The sequence below is a fragment of the Phascolarctos cinereus genome, unplaced genomic scaffold (genome assembly GCF_003287225.1).
Source record: "Phascolarctos cinereus isolate Bilbo 61053 unplaced genomic scaffold, phaCin_HiC Scaffold_1;HRSCAF=81, whole genome shotgun sequence".
NCBI lineage: Eukaryota > Metazoa > Chordata > Mammalia > Diprotodontia > Phascolarctidae > Phascolarctos > Phascolarctos cinereus.
The window spans coordinates 181,707,353-181,723,775 of NW_027555514.1; the positions used below are offsets into that span (position 1 = coordinate 181,707,353).

The following is a 16,423-nucleotide window of genomic DNA, read 5'->3' on the forward strand; positions in this document are numbered from 1 at the left end:
TAAGTTTTGTAAATTACATACTTGTCATTATCTTAAATCCTCTGGAAATTCAATCAAGCCAAGTTTATTATGGAATGGAAGATAATTGAATAAACGGAAAATTTAATAATTGAAACAATGAAAGAAAACTCATAAAAATGGAATGTTTTTAGCCAAATGAAATGATTTAAAATGTTCTCTTTGTTTTTAAAGTAAATTATTACTGAGAATAAATTCTTTTTTGTCCCTCATACATAGAATGCCCTCCTTCCTCATCTTTGCCTCTTAACTTCTCTAACTTCCTCCAAATTTCACCTAACATGCCTTTCCTAATCCCTCTTATTTCTAGTACTTTCACTCTTTTTTTATGTCCTATTTGCCCTGTATATAGCTTGATTATAGGTCATTGTTTGCATCTTCTATTTCCCATTAGATTGTGAGCTGTTTGAGAACATGGACTCTCTTTTGCCTTTCTTTTTATTTCTAGCACTTAGTACAGTGCCTGGCATTTTGTGGGTTTATTTAAATGTTTATTGATTGACTGACTGGCTAGCATAGGGGTAGAGCTTTTTTTTTCCTGCTCTTTGAAATAAGAAAGAAATCTTGTGTACTAAAAGAGTATGCTTTAATATTGGAGTTTTTTATTTTGCTTTAACAATATTATGGACTTTAAAAATATCAGTAAATGTAAACATTTTAATTTACAAAGAAAAACAGAAAAGGAGAGGCTATACAAACCTCAAGTTCTCTATGTACATTGGGTTTTGACTCCATTATATAAATCTTGAGTCTTTTTTTTACATAACTTAAATTTAACGTGGCATTTTCATCACTATCCTGCATGTCTGTGTCCCTTCTGAAGTTCTTTCTACTGTCTTTGTTTATTTTTTAATTGTCCATTGGTCCTCTTTTCTTTCATTTAACAAGAGTATTCTTCCTGTCAGACTTTTTATTTTATCATGGGCAAAATTATGTCCCAGAGTTTGAATCAGAAAAATTTATGAGTTAAATTAGTTTTATATATTGTACCATACAATTATAGCGTTATAATTGTCAGTGTTGCTTATTATTAAATCTTTAAGTGATACTTGAAAATGAGTTTTCATCTATTTAAACAAAATCTCAAGTTCCTGTGTAGGTCTTTAACACATAATTGCATATGTCTGTACTGGACGCCAATATAAATAGAATAAAGCATCTTATTTGTTTCTTGGTAAATAAAATATTCTACTTGTTAACAGAATGATGAAAAGCTTTAAGAAACAGCTAACTTATTTGTTCAGCTTTTTAAAGTTTTTGTGTACTTCCCTCTTTTGAATATTATCAAGAACTCCTATAATTTCCAGCTTTTTAACCTTGTCTTTGAAGAGGAATTCATTCTCATTGTATTTTTTGCAAAGTATACATTCGTCTTAATGACAGTATTATTTGATTTCATTAGTAGACTAACATTGTGGGAGTGTGTATTTATAGTTCTTCCCCAAATTGGCACAGTTCCATCTTTAATCTCAAAATAGTACAAATAATTGAGTATTATGAGAACAAGATGTCACATTTGGTATATGCTCATTAAAAGGAGAATGGTCTATGGAGGGAGAGAGGGGAGGAGAGAGAGAGAGAGAGAGAGAGAGAGAGAGAGAGAGAGAGAGAGAGAGAGAGAGAGAGAGAGAGAGAGAGAGAGAGAGAGAGAGACAATATTGTGCAGTCAGAGAGAAACAGTGCAACCAGAGGAAATATTCTGTTATAGCTGGCCTTTCCCTGTATTATCAACAGTTCCATATCCTCAGGAAATAGGCATTTCCAAATTCATTATTTTCTCGGTTAATTAAAACTATAATCTATTGCTTCCATGTACATGCCTTTCCCTGTCTCTTCATTTCCCTGAATCCCTCTGCCTCTTTTCTTTCTGTGCTGTTTCTATAGTACCAGTCAATTTTTAGCATTGTTATTTGCCAGAGTTCATAGTAAAAAATGATTTGCACAATTTAAAATGACTAATAAAATTGTTTGGGGCAGCTAGGTGGTGCAGTATATAGAGTGTTAGCCCTGAAGTTAGGAAGATTCATCTTTCTGAGTTCAAATAAGCCTAGACACTAATTAGCTATGTGGCCCTGGGCAAGTCACTTAACACCATTTGCCTCAGTTTCCTCATCTGTAAAAATGAACTAGAGAAGGAAATGGCAAATCATTCTAGCATTTTTGCCAAGAAAACCCCAAGTGGGGTCATGAAGAGTCAGAGATAATTGAAAGGACTGAACAATAGCAACAACAATGAAGTTGTGTATTTCTAGAGTAGACATGTTTCAGAGAGCTACAGCCAGCTTAGAAATCCATGGTGGATGGAAAGAGTGGAAGGATGATAGACTTGGAGTTGTAGGACTGGGTTTGAATCCTTGCTCTGCAACTTGCTATCTCTGTGACCTTACCTTGGGCCAGTCACTTAAATTCTCAGGGCTTCTGTTAGATCATTTTCAAAATGAGGGGGTTGAATTAGGCGACTGGGTTGCTTTCAAGTTCTAGTTATATTATCCTTTGCTCTCTTGAGGGCAAGGAATGTGTTACTTTTGTGTTTGTTATCACCAGCACTTAGAACAGTGCCTAGTACTTAGAAGGTGCTTAATAAATACTTAATTGATTATAGAAATATAATGCCTAGCAAAAAGCTAATTTATGTTTTCATTTAATCTATAGAATGAACTGGAGAATTTCCCCTTAAACACAATTCAACACTGCCAATCCATGATGAATGCATGCAACTATGATTCAATTCTTGCTTTAATATGCAAAGAACCAGTTCAGAGCAAACCAGATCTTCATCTTTTCCAGTGTGATGAGATTAAGGTAAAAAAGTATTGAAGAATTGATGAGTTTTCTCTAAAGGCGTAGAATTGAACAGATTTTCTGCTCTTTCTATAGGAAAAAATAATCTTATCTTTTTTTTATCATTTTCTTAACATACACTGGATTTTCATATCTCTGAACTTTCTAAGAAAATAAACATCCCCAGCATGTTCATGAAGAGAAATGTCAGCATATAAATATGTGTGTGTGTGGGGGGTAGGTTTATTATATTTAAGAAAACAAAATCTGAGGGGGAAAATAAGTATATGGGATATAGATCCATTGGAATATATTAGGTGACAAGATGTTAAGTATTTTTCCAAGTATCCTAAATTTGTAATAAATAGGTTCTTTTTTTTTTAGTCCTGCTTTATAAATTAGTCATGAAGTTCAGTTCTGTTAAGCACTAATCAAATAGCATAGTCTATTGCAATGAAACGCTTGGAACGTTTCCCAGGATATCAATGAAGAGTTGACTGGTTAATTACATGACATGACTAAATTGCTTAGAATTTGTAATCCTCAAGTTATATATGAGCATAACTACCTACTCTAATAGACTGTCATCAGAGGGATCATATTCTCATATATACTATAATTTCCAAATGACAATAAAAATTTTTGATGCCTCTTAGAAAGTTAGAAGGTGTCTTTCACCTTGAGCATCTTTGTCTTATGAGTTGAGTTCTCTAAATAAGTTCTTTCTGATATCTTCATTGCACCATTCTGTACAGATTGTTGTTTGGTTAAAACACTAATTTATTTTTCACAGTCTTCCAGAAATTCATTTACCTTTTCTCCTACTGATGTTCTCTAAAGTTAGAGACCCCACAGATTCAATTTGACCACATGAGCATAATTTCCTTTAGACATTCAAATGAATGAAGTAATAGTTTATTACAAAGTCAATTTGAAGAGACCTATGATGTTCAACTAATTTGCACATTTTCTTTGTTGTTGTGCATTGACTGGTATGTCTTTTGAGATTGGTAGTACATATTTAAGTTCTGCAATAATTGAATATGTTAAAGTAATGAGCATTACCATTATGTTGAACTATAACTGCCTCACGGGAATGGCACCACAGGTCAAATCAGATGTATATGAAAGATGTTCAGTTTACTGCATACTACAGGTTATTGAGCAGAATTGCCAGATTTTAGTACTGATGATAAAGGGTGTGATGCTGTTTGTAACAGTCAAACTAGCTGATTCACTGCACACTGACTCCATAGACAATTTATCATATAAATCATGCAGATGTTCTACTTCCTTATTCCACTGTACATGTTTAGCAGTGAACCATAATTGCATAATTAGAGTGGGACAGCTTGAGGATATCAAAATTTAGAGGGCCTGATACAATTTGAACTCCCTTAGCAGGTAGAAAGAAATGACCTTGGCACCTAGTTAACCATAACAGCTGAATTATAAAGGTAATACCTTCTTTCCTTGGGCTGTGCCTGGTCTCTGCTTGTTGCCTCCCTTGGTTTCTGACTCCTGCCTACAGGACCTTATGTCACAAGGTCTCCCTCCACCCAACTGAATTGGTCATACTGCTTGTCCTGAGTACATTTTTATGGTGCTTACATTAGGTGCTAAAATTGTTAGTTTACAAATCTGCCAGCAACCCTTGTCATTATGGATCTTAAAGGCTCTAGGGATTATAATAGGAAGGAAGGAATTATATTAGATCTCACATGGAATTCTAAAAAACCTCAGTAGCAGCTCTTCTGTTAGGTATATGTAACACCACAGTAAGTTCTTATTGCCCTCCTCCCCCAATTCTAGGGAATCAAGTGGTGTTTTAACATGCTTTGTCACTTTTAGGATTTAACTGGAGCCCCCTTTCAGGTCCAAAACATATAGAAAACTCCATTAGTGCTGCTGTAGCTTCTGTTATATCTGCAGAAACCTCTCAGATGATCAGTGTTTCTAGACACTTCTGGTAGAGATAAACTGGCACAGTGGATAGAGTATTAGACCTAGAATTAGGAAGACCTGAGTTCAAATTGATCTACAAATAGTTTCTTGCTCTGTGGCTCTGGGAAACTTGCCTCTCTCTCCAAGCTGAGAAATTACAGTCTCTTCCCCTAAATTTGTTGATATGGTTTTTGTTTATAGGATCATGACATCTTAGAGATGGAAGGGACCTTTAAAATCACTGAGTCCAATCTCCTGCTCTTTGTAGGAATCCCCTAAATAGGGCTAAAAATGAGATAATATTTGTAAAGTACTTTGAAAACTTAAAGAACTATATAAATGCTAGTTACTATTACTACTATTATTGTTATTATTAATTATTATATTCTATCTGTCTGCTTGGGAATCATATTATATGGCAGGGGATGGACAAGATGAGCTATAATACCTCTGGCTCCAATATTCTATGATTCCAGGATTTCACTGCGATTTATTTTTAAATATAGTTATATAAAATAAATATTGTAAAAGAATGCATTCTATTCTTTGGTGGGATTTTGATAATGGAAACTGGCCAAAAAAACAAGCTGTCATTATGCAAGTGAGAGAGAAACATTTTAATAGCAATTCTACTCAAGAACAGTAAGTTGAAACAACAAAAATGTATATTTGGAAAGCTCATCATGTGGAAGAAAGATCACATTATTCAAATGTCTAAGGACAGTAGTTTTGATGTGATTCCAGAATATAGTTCATGTTTGTGGAAGGGACATTTTGTACTGGAAGAGACTATTTAGTAACTTAGTAGAGTGGTAATGACTCTTCGTGCACATAGTTATTAAGTACCTGACCTGGTTCAGCATTCTATTCATTATACCAAACGACCTAATTTTAAGCTTTAAAACCACCAGTTAACATCATTCACAACAGCAAAAAGTCTTCCAGGTAACTTGTACTTTTACCATTTTAGGCGAATCTAATTGGTGAAGACATTGAAAGTGCAATTAGTGACAGTAAAGGAGGAAAGCAGAAGAGGCGGTCTGAAGTACTAAGGTAAATATATGAAGCAATATCAAGTAATAGTAGAGATTGAAAGATATCTCCTTAAAACTTTCAGACTTCACTAAAATTAGAAGATAAGGAAGAAACTGGGGGAAATCTTTGTAGAAAGGGAACTGAGCCAAAATTACTAGAATAAGAGCTATCCCCCAATTGATAAATGGTCAGAGGATATGAATAGGTGTTTTTCAGAAGAAGAAAACAGTATCAGTAGCTATCAGTAGCCATATGGAAAAAAAATACTTTAATCACTGAGGATGAGAAAAATACAAATTGAAACAACTTTAAAGTACTACCTCACACTTATCAGGTTGGCTGAGTGGTTGTGAGAAAATAGGCACACTAATGCACATTGTTGATGAAGCTATGAACTAGTTTAACCATCCTGGAAAGCATTTTGGAACTAGGTGCCCAAATTCCTATTAAACTGTATATATCTTTTGATATATGTACTGCTACTAGCTATATACCCGAAGGAGATCAAAGAAAGAGGAAAGGGCCAATACATACAAAAATATTTATAGCAGATCTTTTTGTAGTAACAAAGAATTGGAAACTGGGGGATGGGGACAGCCATCATTTGGGGAATGGCTAAAAAATTATAGTTTATAAGTATGTTGGAATACCATTATGCTGTGAGAAATGATGAAGGAGGTGGTTTTAGAAAAATCTGGGAAGATTTGTATGAGCAAATGGAAAGTGAAGTGATCAGAACTAGGAGAACAATTTTTGCAGTAACTGTAATGTTGTGAAGTTTATCTTGGTAACTGATCAACATAATGACAAACACAATTTCAAAAGACTTATAATGGAACATGCAGGAAGAGAGCTGATGAACTCAGAGTACAGATTGAAGCATATTCTCTTCTATTTCTTTTTCTTGCTTTTTTTCCCCCCTTGGAACATGGCTAATCTGGAAATTTATTTTGCATTTCTATACATATTGAATTTAAAAAAAACTTTCAAATTTGAAGATTTATTTCCATGTTAAAGCATGTTATGTTTCACAACTTCCCACCCTTTGTAGGAATTCCTTTTACTAATACCCTTAGTATTCATGACCGATGGTCTTCCTATTTCTATCTGAATATTATTAATGACAAGGAATTTACTGCCTCACAAAGTTGGTCAGTTGATAAATTCTACCCAACAAATCTAATTCATCTTCCAAGTGATAGCCCTTCAAATAATCAATGACAGTTAGCTACACAGTAAATAGTTAATAAGTGCTCGCTGATTGAGACTACCTTGCCTCCTCCCCTCCATCAAGTTTTCTTGTCTACAAATCATTCAGTTTTCTTATATGACATAGTTTCAGAACTTTTACCATCTAGTTGGCTTTTTCTAGGCAAGCTTCTATCCATGATTGAATATGATATTCTAGATATCATCTGGAATATTGTAGATCATACAGTCATAGAATCTTAGAATAAAAAGGGACTTTAAAACTCCTGACCCAATCCTTGGCCCAATTCATAATTCTTCCTATGATATCCCTAAGAGATAGTCCTTCTGCTCTCTACTTAAAAACTTCTAATACTAGGGAATTCCTTACCTCACATGTATAGAGGACCTTGAGAGGAAGGCATGGTAACCTTAGATAAGATGGCATGGGTATACATGCATTTGAGTATTGAGGCAAGAGAAATGGACATATGGTATTTTGCAAACCACATACAAACCATATGTGTGAGTGTAAATGTATATCCATCCATCCATCCATCCATCCATCCATCCATCCATCATACATATGATTATCAAGTGAAGAACTGACTTGTTCCTGGCCTAAATAAAGTTTTTGATGGTGCATGTGGTTGTATCAAATATGTCAAGAATACTTAACCTTTGTGTCATGGACCCCTTGGTCAGTCTGGAGAAACCTATGGATACCTTCTCAGAATAATATTTTAAATGTATAAAATAACATATGGAAGATTACAAAGAAAACCAATTATATTGAAATAGTTATCAAAATATTTTTAAAAATTCATGGACCCACGATTAAGAACACTTGCATTAAGTTGAAACAAAAGGAGATCTATTTTGACCTTGATAAAGTTAATTTTCTCTTTTCTTCTTTTTTTAGCTTCATTGACACATTTTATTTTTTATACCATAGTCATTTCCTGATATACTTAAATCCTACCACCCCTTCCTCCCCTTAATCTTTCCTTGTAACAAAGAAAAATAGTTAAGCAAAACTGCAACTGCCTGACAAAAGTGATTTTCAAGTTGAGGAAATGATACTCTCTGTTCAGAGAATTGCTGTGTCCTCTAAACGGATGATAAAGGTTTATTTGTTCTTCTTTTTAGGATGATTGCAAAATCTGACAACAGTATTCCTCCTCCACCAAGAGCTCCTGCTCCTGTTCCCCCAGGGACCATTACACAAGTGGATGTTAGAAGTCGTGTGGCTGCCTGGTCAGCCTGGGCAGCTGATCAAGGAGACTGTAAGTATTTCTGTAAACTGCTTTTACTGAATACTGACTCTAGAGGTGTAAATGGTTGGTGCTTAACTAATAGAACTCTGTTAATGTTCTAGTTAATAGATAATCCTCAACTTTCAAATGCTGAGACCGGTTCCATTTTGGGATTTTCTTGGCAAAGATACTGGAGTGGTTTGCATTTCCTTTTCCAGCTCATTTTGTGAGGAAACTGGGGCAAGCAGGGTTAAGTAACGTAGCCAGGGTCACACAATTAGTAAGTGTCTGAAGCTGAATTTGAACTCAGGTAGAGGAGTCTTCTTGACTCCAAGCCCAATGTTCTATCCACTGTGCCTTATTCTCTATAAATTGTTTGCCATTATGTTTTCATACAAGCAGCATTTTATATTTATCAGTTACAGTGAACAAAATGACATATTTGATGGTGCAATGAAAAGAAGGATTTTGACTTCACTAGGAAAAAAAAAACACCATTAGAGGGCTCTCCACAGGCAAACTTTAGAATACAAAAGTATCTTGAGAGGAATTGCTTCACGCTCTATTCCATTTATCATTATCGTAGCTTCTATGCTAACTTTAGAATAAATAAAGCAGTCCTGACTACACTGAACATTTCCTTTGATGGCAAATTAAAGTTTTGAACTAGATGACTTCCAAGTTTCTTCCAGTTCTAAATTTATAATACCATGATTCGATGAAAGATGTGGGGATGGTAGTAGAGTTAGGGGCGGGTAACTAACCATTTGGTCCCACTAGTTTATGTTAGGTCTCTTTACATATCTTTTCATTTTAGTACCTTCCATTAATTATTAAAAGGAAATTATAGTATTCAGTATTTACTGTAGCATTTGGAATCACTAGAATTCATTAGAGCTGGAAAGGACCTTAGAAAGAAAACAACCCCCTCATTTGACAGATGAGGCAGTTAAGATCCAAAGGGATGGAGGAACTTTCCAAAACTAGCAAATGGTAGAGCTGGGACTAAACTGAGGTCTTCTGACTTCCTTTTTCCACTGTTCCATTTTGCTTAGTAATTATATTATTCAATTTGCAATACAATAAAACAACATGACATGTTTGTCAAATTGAGGAACAGTGCTATGTAGGATGATTTGATGTGTTATCATGTATTATAAAACTGAAGTTTTATTCAATTGTGCTTCACTTTTGGGGGTTTTCTTTATGACACCTAAATATTTTAAGAGGTTGCTTATTTAAACCCTACAACTAAATAGATGAAGATAGTAGCTGTTTAGTGTAACTGCTTTTAAAAATAAAATAAGACATGAAAATTACTCTTCTTAATTTTTTGACAGTTTCTATTTTCAGCAGTTGTGAACATTTCTGGCAAGCATGCTTGATGTTCCTTTAAACTTGGCAATTTTCTAAAAAATCTGTTTAAATAGTTGCTTGGAATATTTTTGTGTGTGTGCATGTTTTCCGGAGGGCTTTTGTGGTCTTGTTTTTCTTAAAGGAAGAATAGCCCTTTTACATTTTTTAGAAATTTAAAATAAACTTGTTAAAGATATATGAAAAATTCATGTAAGTGCATATAATGAAGGACAGAAAAATTAATATCCAAGGAATGCTCAACCATTACAATTTTCAAGCCATCTTAGAAGGCATATATATATATATATATGTGTGTGTGTGTGTGTATGCATGTATGTATGTATGTGTGTGTGTGTGTATATATATGTATGTATATATGTATGTGTGTGTACATATATATATCCTCTTTCAGTGATGATATCAGTTTATAGGTGTTCAACGATTGTCTGTGGGTAGATGACTCTCAGATCTAGATATCCAGTCCTTGGCTGGCTCCTGAGCTCCATTTTTTTTTTCACCATCTGTCTATTGAATATCTTCAAGAGGGTACTTCATTGACTTCTCAAACTAAACTTTTAAGAACAAAACTCATGTCCTCTTAACTCCACCCCTCCAAACTTTTCTCTTTTGAAGAGTACCATAATGCTTTACATCACAATTTTAGTGTCATCCTCAATTAATCAGGTTCTGAATTTCATTGATTCTGTCCCCACAACGTATCTTTTATCTGCTCTCTTCTCTCCACTTATTCTCACTATCCTTGTTCACTCCCTCATCACCTTGCACCTGGACCATTGTAACTATTTTCTACTTGGAATCCCTATTTCCAGTCCCTTCCCTCTCTAATCCATTCTCCACATAGATACCAAAATGATCTTACTAAAGCACAATTCTGACCAGGTCACTCTTCTTTGCAAGAAATTCAGGAGTACACTATTGCTTTTAGGTGAAGTTGAAACTTTTTAGTTGCAATTTAAAACCATTCACAATATGGCTTCACGTTATCTTTCCAGATTTATTTCGCATAAATCCCCTTCCCCTACCCACATTTAAGCCAAAATGGCTGAAAGTCATATGAAAGTTCCCCAAACTTTCATATCTATCCTTCATATCTTTGCATAGGCTATCTCTACCATGCCTAGTGTGGACTTCCTTTTCAGCTCTCTCAGAATGCCTCTCAGAATTCTGAACTTCTTTCAAGGTTCAGCTCATATGCGTCCTTCTACAGAAGTCTTTGATGACCTCCTTCCCTTTAGTGTTAGTGGTCGGCAGTGCCCATCTAGCCAATGAATATAAACATTTTACATATAGTATTTCATTTGATCCTTACAGTAATCCTGTGAAGTAGGTAAATTATTATTCCCATTTTGCATATGAGGAAACTGAGGCAGAGATTAAGTAATTCTCCAAGGTCACACAGCTAGTGAATATCTGGAGCAGGATTTAAACTCAATTTTTCCTGATTCCAGGTCTAGAACTTTACCAACCCTAACACCTAGTTGTCTAGCTGCAGATTAAGCAGCTAGTGAGTGGGGAGACAAAGAATGGGGGCTGATCCTTGAATTAGAACACATCTAGTGATTGATGACTATATGTGTCTAGGGGAAGTTCTGCAATTTACAAATAAATGCCTCCTTCTCCTCACCTGTTTTCATTTTTATTTACATAGATTGGTACCTGTTAAGACTCTTGACTGAGGATTTTTACCTTTTTTTTCTCCCAATAGTTGAAAAACCGAGGCATTATCATGAACACGAAGAAACAGCTGAGATGACGGCAGCCAGGATTGACAGAGACGTTGTAAGTAGAAATAGTAAATTTTGGGTCACTGGTTTTGAAGATGATTTAGAAGAAAAAATATGTTTTTTTAAAGAATAATTTTATGAGTAGAAGTGCATTCCTCTTTTAGGCAGTTATTCTATGTTGATATTGTTCTTTATTCCTGTTGTTCTGGCCTTGTGATTTCATTGGTATAGGTAATTCCTTGTGTGGAACCTTTCTCCACCAATACAGATTAATAATTCACCTGTAACTATTAGTGTTAGAGATATGCTTGGTGCACTGAGAGATTAATGGATTTGCCTAGTCACCAATCGAATATGTTTTAGAGTCAATTTGTGCAAAGCCAGCCTCTTATCTATTATTTTATACTTCTCCTTTATCTTTATGACCAGATCTTGCTACAGTGAATGAGCATTAAATATTAATTAGTTGACATGATAGGAATTTCTGAGAAATTTTAGATGGATGGTATTGGTATCTGGCTTCTCTTTACCTTTGTAAATTATAATTTTGTTCAGAATCAAGTATCAAAAGAGTTTGGAATTGCTTTAATGTGACTCCTTATTGAAAAGGAATTGTAAAATGCCTGAAAAATGAAAGTATAGTTTCTAATGTACAGTTTGGTATTAGAAAATCTTTTACCACGATCCAAATATGTGAAGTGACAACACTGTGTGATATTAATGCAGTACATTCTCTGTGTTTTACATGTGTAGAAAATATCCCCAAACCTAGTTAAAAAGAGAGAAACTATAATCTTCCAATTAAATGTTATAGCCTATTACATATACCTGGAAGAAAAGCAAAATAGTGGACTTTATCTGACATCCAAATTGATTTATGATAACCTTCAACCCTTTGAAATATTAATGTGTCATTAAATCATTTTTTCCACATATAAACTCTGTAATGACTATTATTGTGTTCAAATAGCATATTTGTCAATTTATCATAATATTGTACATATCTCCCATTCCAAGAAATAAAACTATACACACTTTTCATAGTAATACTGGGAAAACAGGTCAGTGTTAAAACAAGTGATTTTATGTTGTATATATGTGGAATATGTAGATTAATTAGAATTAATTGGATGGAAGTATGATAATTTTAATAGTTATTGTAAAAGCTTTCATGATAGCATTTGGAAACAGAAGAAAAAAACTTGAGAAATATAAGTTCAGCCACTGGCATATTTATTTAGTTCTCTTTCCTAGAATTCATGGTAATCTTGAATTTCTGCAAATAAAATTTTATGAACTTCTTAATTTTTCTTTAATACCTAATAATATGTATGGTAATCATAATATTATTTTAAAATTTCATTTCTCATATTTTAGCAAATCTTAAATCATATTTTGGATGATATTGAATTTTTTATCACCAAACTTCAAAAAGCAGCTGAAGCATTTTCTGAGCTTTCTAAAAGGAAAAGGACTAAGAAAAGTAAAAAGAAAGGCCCAGGGGGTAAGTCAGATTTTACTCAGTTTTAAAAATTCATTAAGAATTCTAGATTGGGGGCAGCGAGATGGCACAGTGGATAGAGCTCCAGCCTTCGAGTCAGGAGGAACTGAGTTCAAATCTGGCCTCAGACACATTACACTCACTAGCTGTGTGACTTTGGGCAAGTCACTTAACCCTGATTGCCTCACCAAAAAGCAAAAAACAAAAACAAGAATTCTAGACTGGAACAAGTTCTGAGGTACTGTCATAACTTAGGAAAAGCCATTCAGGTAAATGTTGGTTGATTTCTTTGAGACCCCTAAATAGAATAGGAATGGATTGGGATGGATTCTACAAAGAGTGCATGTTTATATTTGCATACTTTCTAATTAGGAGAGTAGCTAGGGTGCTATGTCCAAATCAGCATCAGGACTTTTTGTTTGAAATGTAAGCACTGTGGCATATATGTCATTGTGTGCATGTTAAAATTAGGATTGGATTTTAATAAAATAAGGTCAAATATATGGTAAATAAACAAATGATATAACAGAGGAAAATTAGTTTAATAATTATAGATTTTATAACTTGAATACAAACAGACTGATTCTTGCCTAAAAAGAAAAACCAGACAAAATAGATTTGAAAATGCTATCCAGTAGTATGTTGCCTAAAAGAAACATGTGTGAGATAGAAAGAAAACTGCGATTTTAAAATAGAAGTTGAATAAAATTTAGTATGCTTCAACCTCCTCCAGAAAATTAGGAGTTAGGATCATGATAATCAACAGGAATAAATTCAAGGTATATGGCAATTAGAGACAAAAAGGGAACTATCTCATATTTAAAGATGCCATCAGATATGAAGAAATATTAGGTTTACTCATCCTCAACCTGTGATTTTATGTTGAACATAACCAACAGTGTAGCAACTAATTTTTAAAGGAAATATCAATTGAATTGCAAAGGAACTTGGACAGAAAAACAATATCTGGAGGTTACACCCTACCAGTTACTTATGACAAATGAAACAAAGTTTTAGACTTGGATTAAATATAGAAAAAACTGGATTCAATACACATGTTGACAGTGTTTTTAAGAATAATTGAGAATTTTCTTTTTGTTCAGAAAAACATAGAGCTTTTACAAATGGTAACCACACCCTAGAGTGTAAAGAAATTAAAAGTTTAGCTGTGTGATCTGGGGCAAGTCACTTAACCCCAATTGCCTCAATAAAAAGCAAAAAAAAAAATTAAAAGAAAACTTAGAATGGCAAAAAATATAAACTATTTTTACAAGTTTTGATGTAATAAAGAATCCTCATGCACACCCAGATTCCATGCATACTCTACACCAATACTGAAACCAAAGCTCTATGAGGAGGAGGAGAAGGGAGAAGGTTATTCCTTCTGGTAAAGCCACAGTGCTCAAATGCCAGAAGTTGCACCAGATAATGACAGAAGGATATTGTGGAGAGATTCCTAACAACATGAGCAAGGGACAGGCCATGGTCATGAAACCAAGACCCCAGGGAGAAGCAACTGAGACTTGTCTTGGTGGGTAAAACAGGACCTGAGAAAAATGCAGTAAGGAACAGCATGCTTGGAAAATGAGTATTTGAGTCGGGACTGAGCAGCAAAGTAGATGATCAAGACCTATTTGAAAACAGTCAGGTTGTGGATTGAGAAATAAATTGCAGTTATGGGTCTTCTTGGGATTTTTGTGCCTGATGTGAATACTCTGAACAGAGATCAACTCCTGTCTCATCATGTCCTCCCCTGGGCCTCATGCCATTATCTTGGTCCTACTTGTTGTTCCTCCTTTGTTTTTGAAGAGGACCAATGACATCACAGAGTCACAGAGAATTGGATTTGTGAGGCAGAGTTGCATAAAGTCATCAGCCTCACCCTTTCCTCTAGAGTCATTGATGTCCAATGGCAAGACAAAAGTCAAGACAACTGGTGATAGTCTGGGATGCAGTGGATAGCCTTGGTGTCTTTGATGCTTGACCAAGCCCTAAGTGTCCCACAGCACCTGCTTTAGCTGTCTTCATGGCCATTGGAACGCATTGTTCGCATCTACCCATTCCACAGGATGTCTTCATATGCTTGGGGTAGACATTGCCCTAACTCACTGATGGGTTTGAGGCCTGTCAGTTACCCTCCTGATTATTATACCAAGGAGGAGCAAGATACAGTAAAGAACATCCTGGAAATTTTTGATTCCAAAGCCATGGAGTACATGATCCTTTTATTCACCTGGAAGGATCATTTGGAAGGTATTAATTTAAACCAATACTTAAGTGAAAGTAGGGATGAAGACTTGAAAGACTACTAGTGCAGTTTGGCAGAAGATACTGTGGGTTCAACTGGGCAAATGAAAGTGAGTAGGAGGCTCAGCTAACAGCTTCTGACCTTAGTTGAGCAATTGGTGCAGAAGAATAAAGCCTCTTGCTATACAAACTACAGGCCAAGAATAAGATTCAGGAGCAAATTTAAGCACTGAAAAAAGCCTGCATGCAAGACCTGAGATGAGTGAAAGAGGAAATAAGACAAGAATATAAAAAGGGAATATAAAATTTATAATATAATATAAAAATATAAAAAAAAGGAAATCAGAAGATTAAAGCTGAGCTGAGCTGAAGCAGAGAGAAAGAAAAGAACATAGTACATAGGAATCTTACAGAAAGTTTCTGTACAAATAAAGAAATGCCAGAGCTGAGGTTGTAAGCCATAATGTGTTCTTTGAAAACTTCCTGAAATTTTTAGGAGCCTCCTGTCATCATTAAAAATATATTTAAGAATTAAGGAACTTGGTAAAATTATCTTACGCTTTCTGTTACTTTTCCAAGCTTCTTCTTTCTCTGTTGTTTATCTGATGAATATTCAGTCATCCCAGATCCATACTACCACTCATGTCTTAAAAAATAAAGACAGCTGCAAACCTTTCATCTTCAGAAATACTCTAATATTTTAATACGAAAATAAAGGGAGAGATTCTTTTCCTGTGAAAATCCAGAAGAGGAAATTCTAACTCTTCTGAACTCGAAAATTTCTCTCCAAGATTCACAGTAAGAAAAAGGGAATCCAGAGTAAAGCTTGTTAAAATAGAAATTTTGTATTTCTCCATTCCCTCCTCTCTAAAAAGGAAATATGTTCATTGGGATGGTGGATCTTACCTGCATTTTAATTGTTATCATTATCAAGCGATGTATAATAGCTAATAGCTCACATTTGTGTAGGGCATTAAGGATTGCAGAGCATTTTAAATAGTGTTGAATATCTCATTTGATTTGATCCTCATAACAGCCCTGAGGAAAGATACTATTGTCATCCACATTTTACCTGAGGAACCTAAGCCTGAAAGAAATTTACATGCTCAAGATCACTGAGCTAATAAGTGTCTGAGGCAAGATTTGAATTCAAGTTTTCCTGTCTCTAAGTCTGACCTCTACTCACTACACCACCTAGTTGCCAATTTCACATTGGCCATTATGTCTTTGTTATTCATTTTAACCAAATGGTATTTGGGGAGGAAGGAGATGAAATCCTATTATATTCATATTTATTAATCCTAAGGCTAGAATTGTTTATAGGTCTTCTGATTCATAATGACCTATTTTCT

The 16,423-nt window shown here is 34.6% G+C and overlaps 1 protein-coding gene and 1 pseudogene across 4 annotated transcripts in view; both read left to right on the top strand.

Moving 5' to 3' along the window:
• The window catches only part of EPS8 (EGFR pathway substrate 8, signaling adaptor), a 250,410-nt gene that overhangs the window by 164,494 nt on the left and 69,493 nt on the right, over positions 1 to 16,423 (top strand). For all 4 annotated transcript variants that reach the window (XM_078155350.1, XM_020994273.2, XM_078155347.1 and 1 more), the window contains 5 exons: positions 2,671 to 2,820; positions 5,714 to 5,796; positions 8,116 to 8,252; positions 11,305 to 11,378; positions 12,701 to 12,827. In XM_078155350.1, coding sequence (XP_078011476.1) covers positions 2,671 to 2,820; positions 5,714 to 5,796; positions 8,116 to 8,252; positions 11,305 to 11,378; positions 12,701 to 12,827 — 571 coding nt within the window. The remainder of the gene's footprint in view (positions 1 to 2,670; positions 2,821 to 5,713; positions 5,797 to 8,115; positions 8,253 to 11,304; positions 11,379 to 12,700; positions 12,828 to 16,423) is intronic.
• On the top strand, positions 14,317 to 15,473 carry LOC144456875 (GTPase IMAP family member 4 pseudogene; annotated as a pseudogene).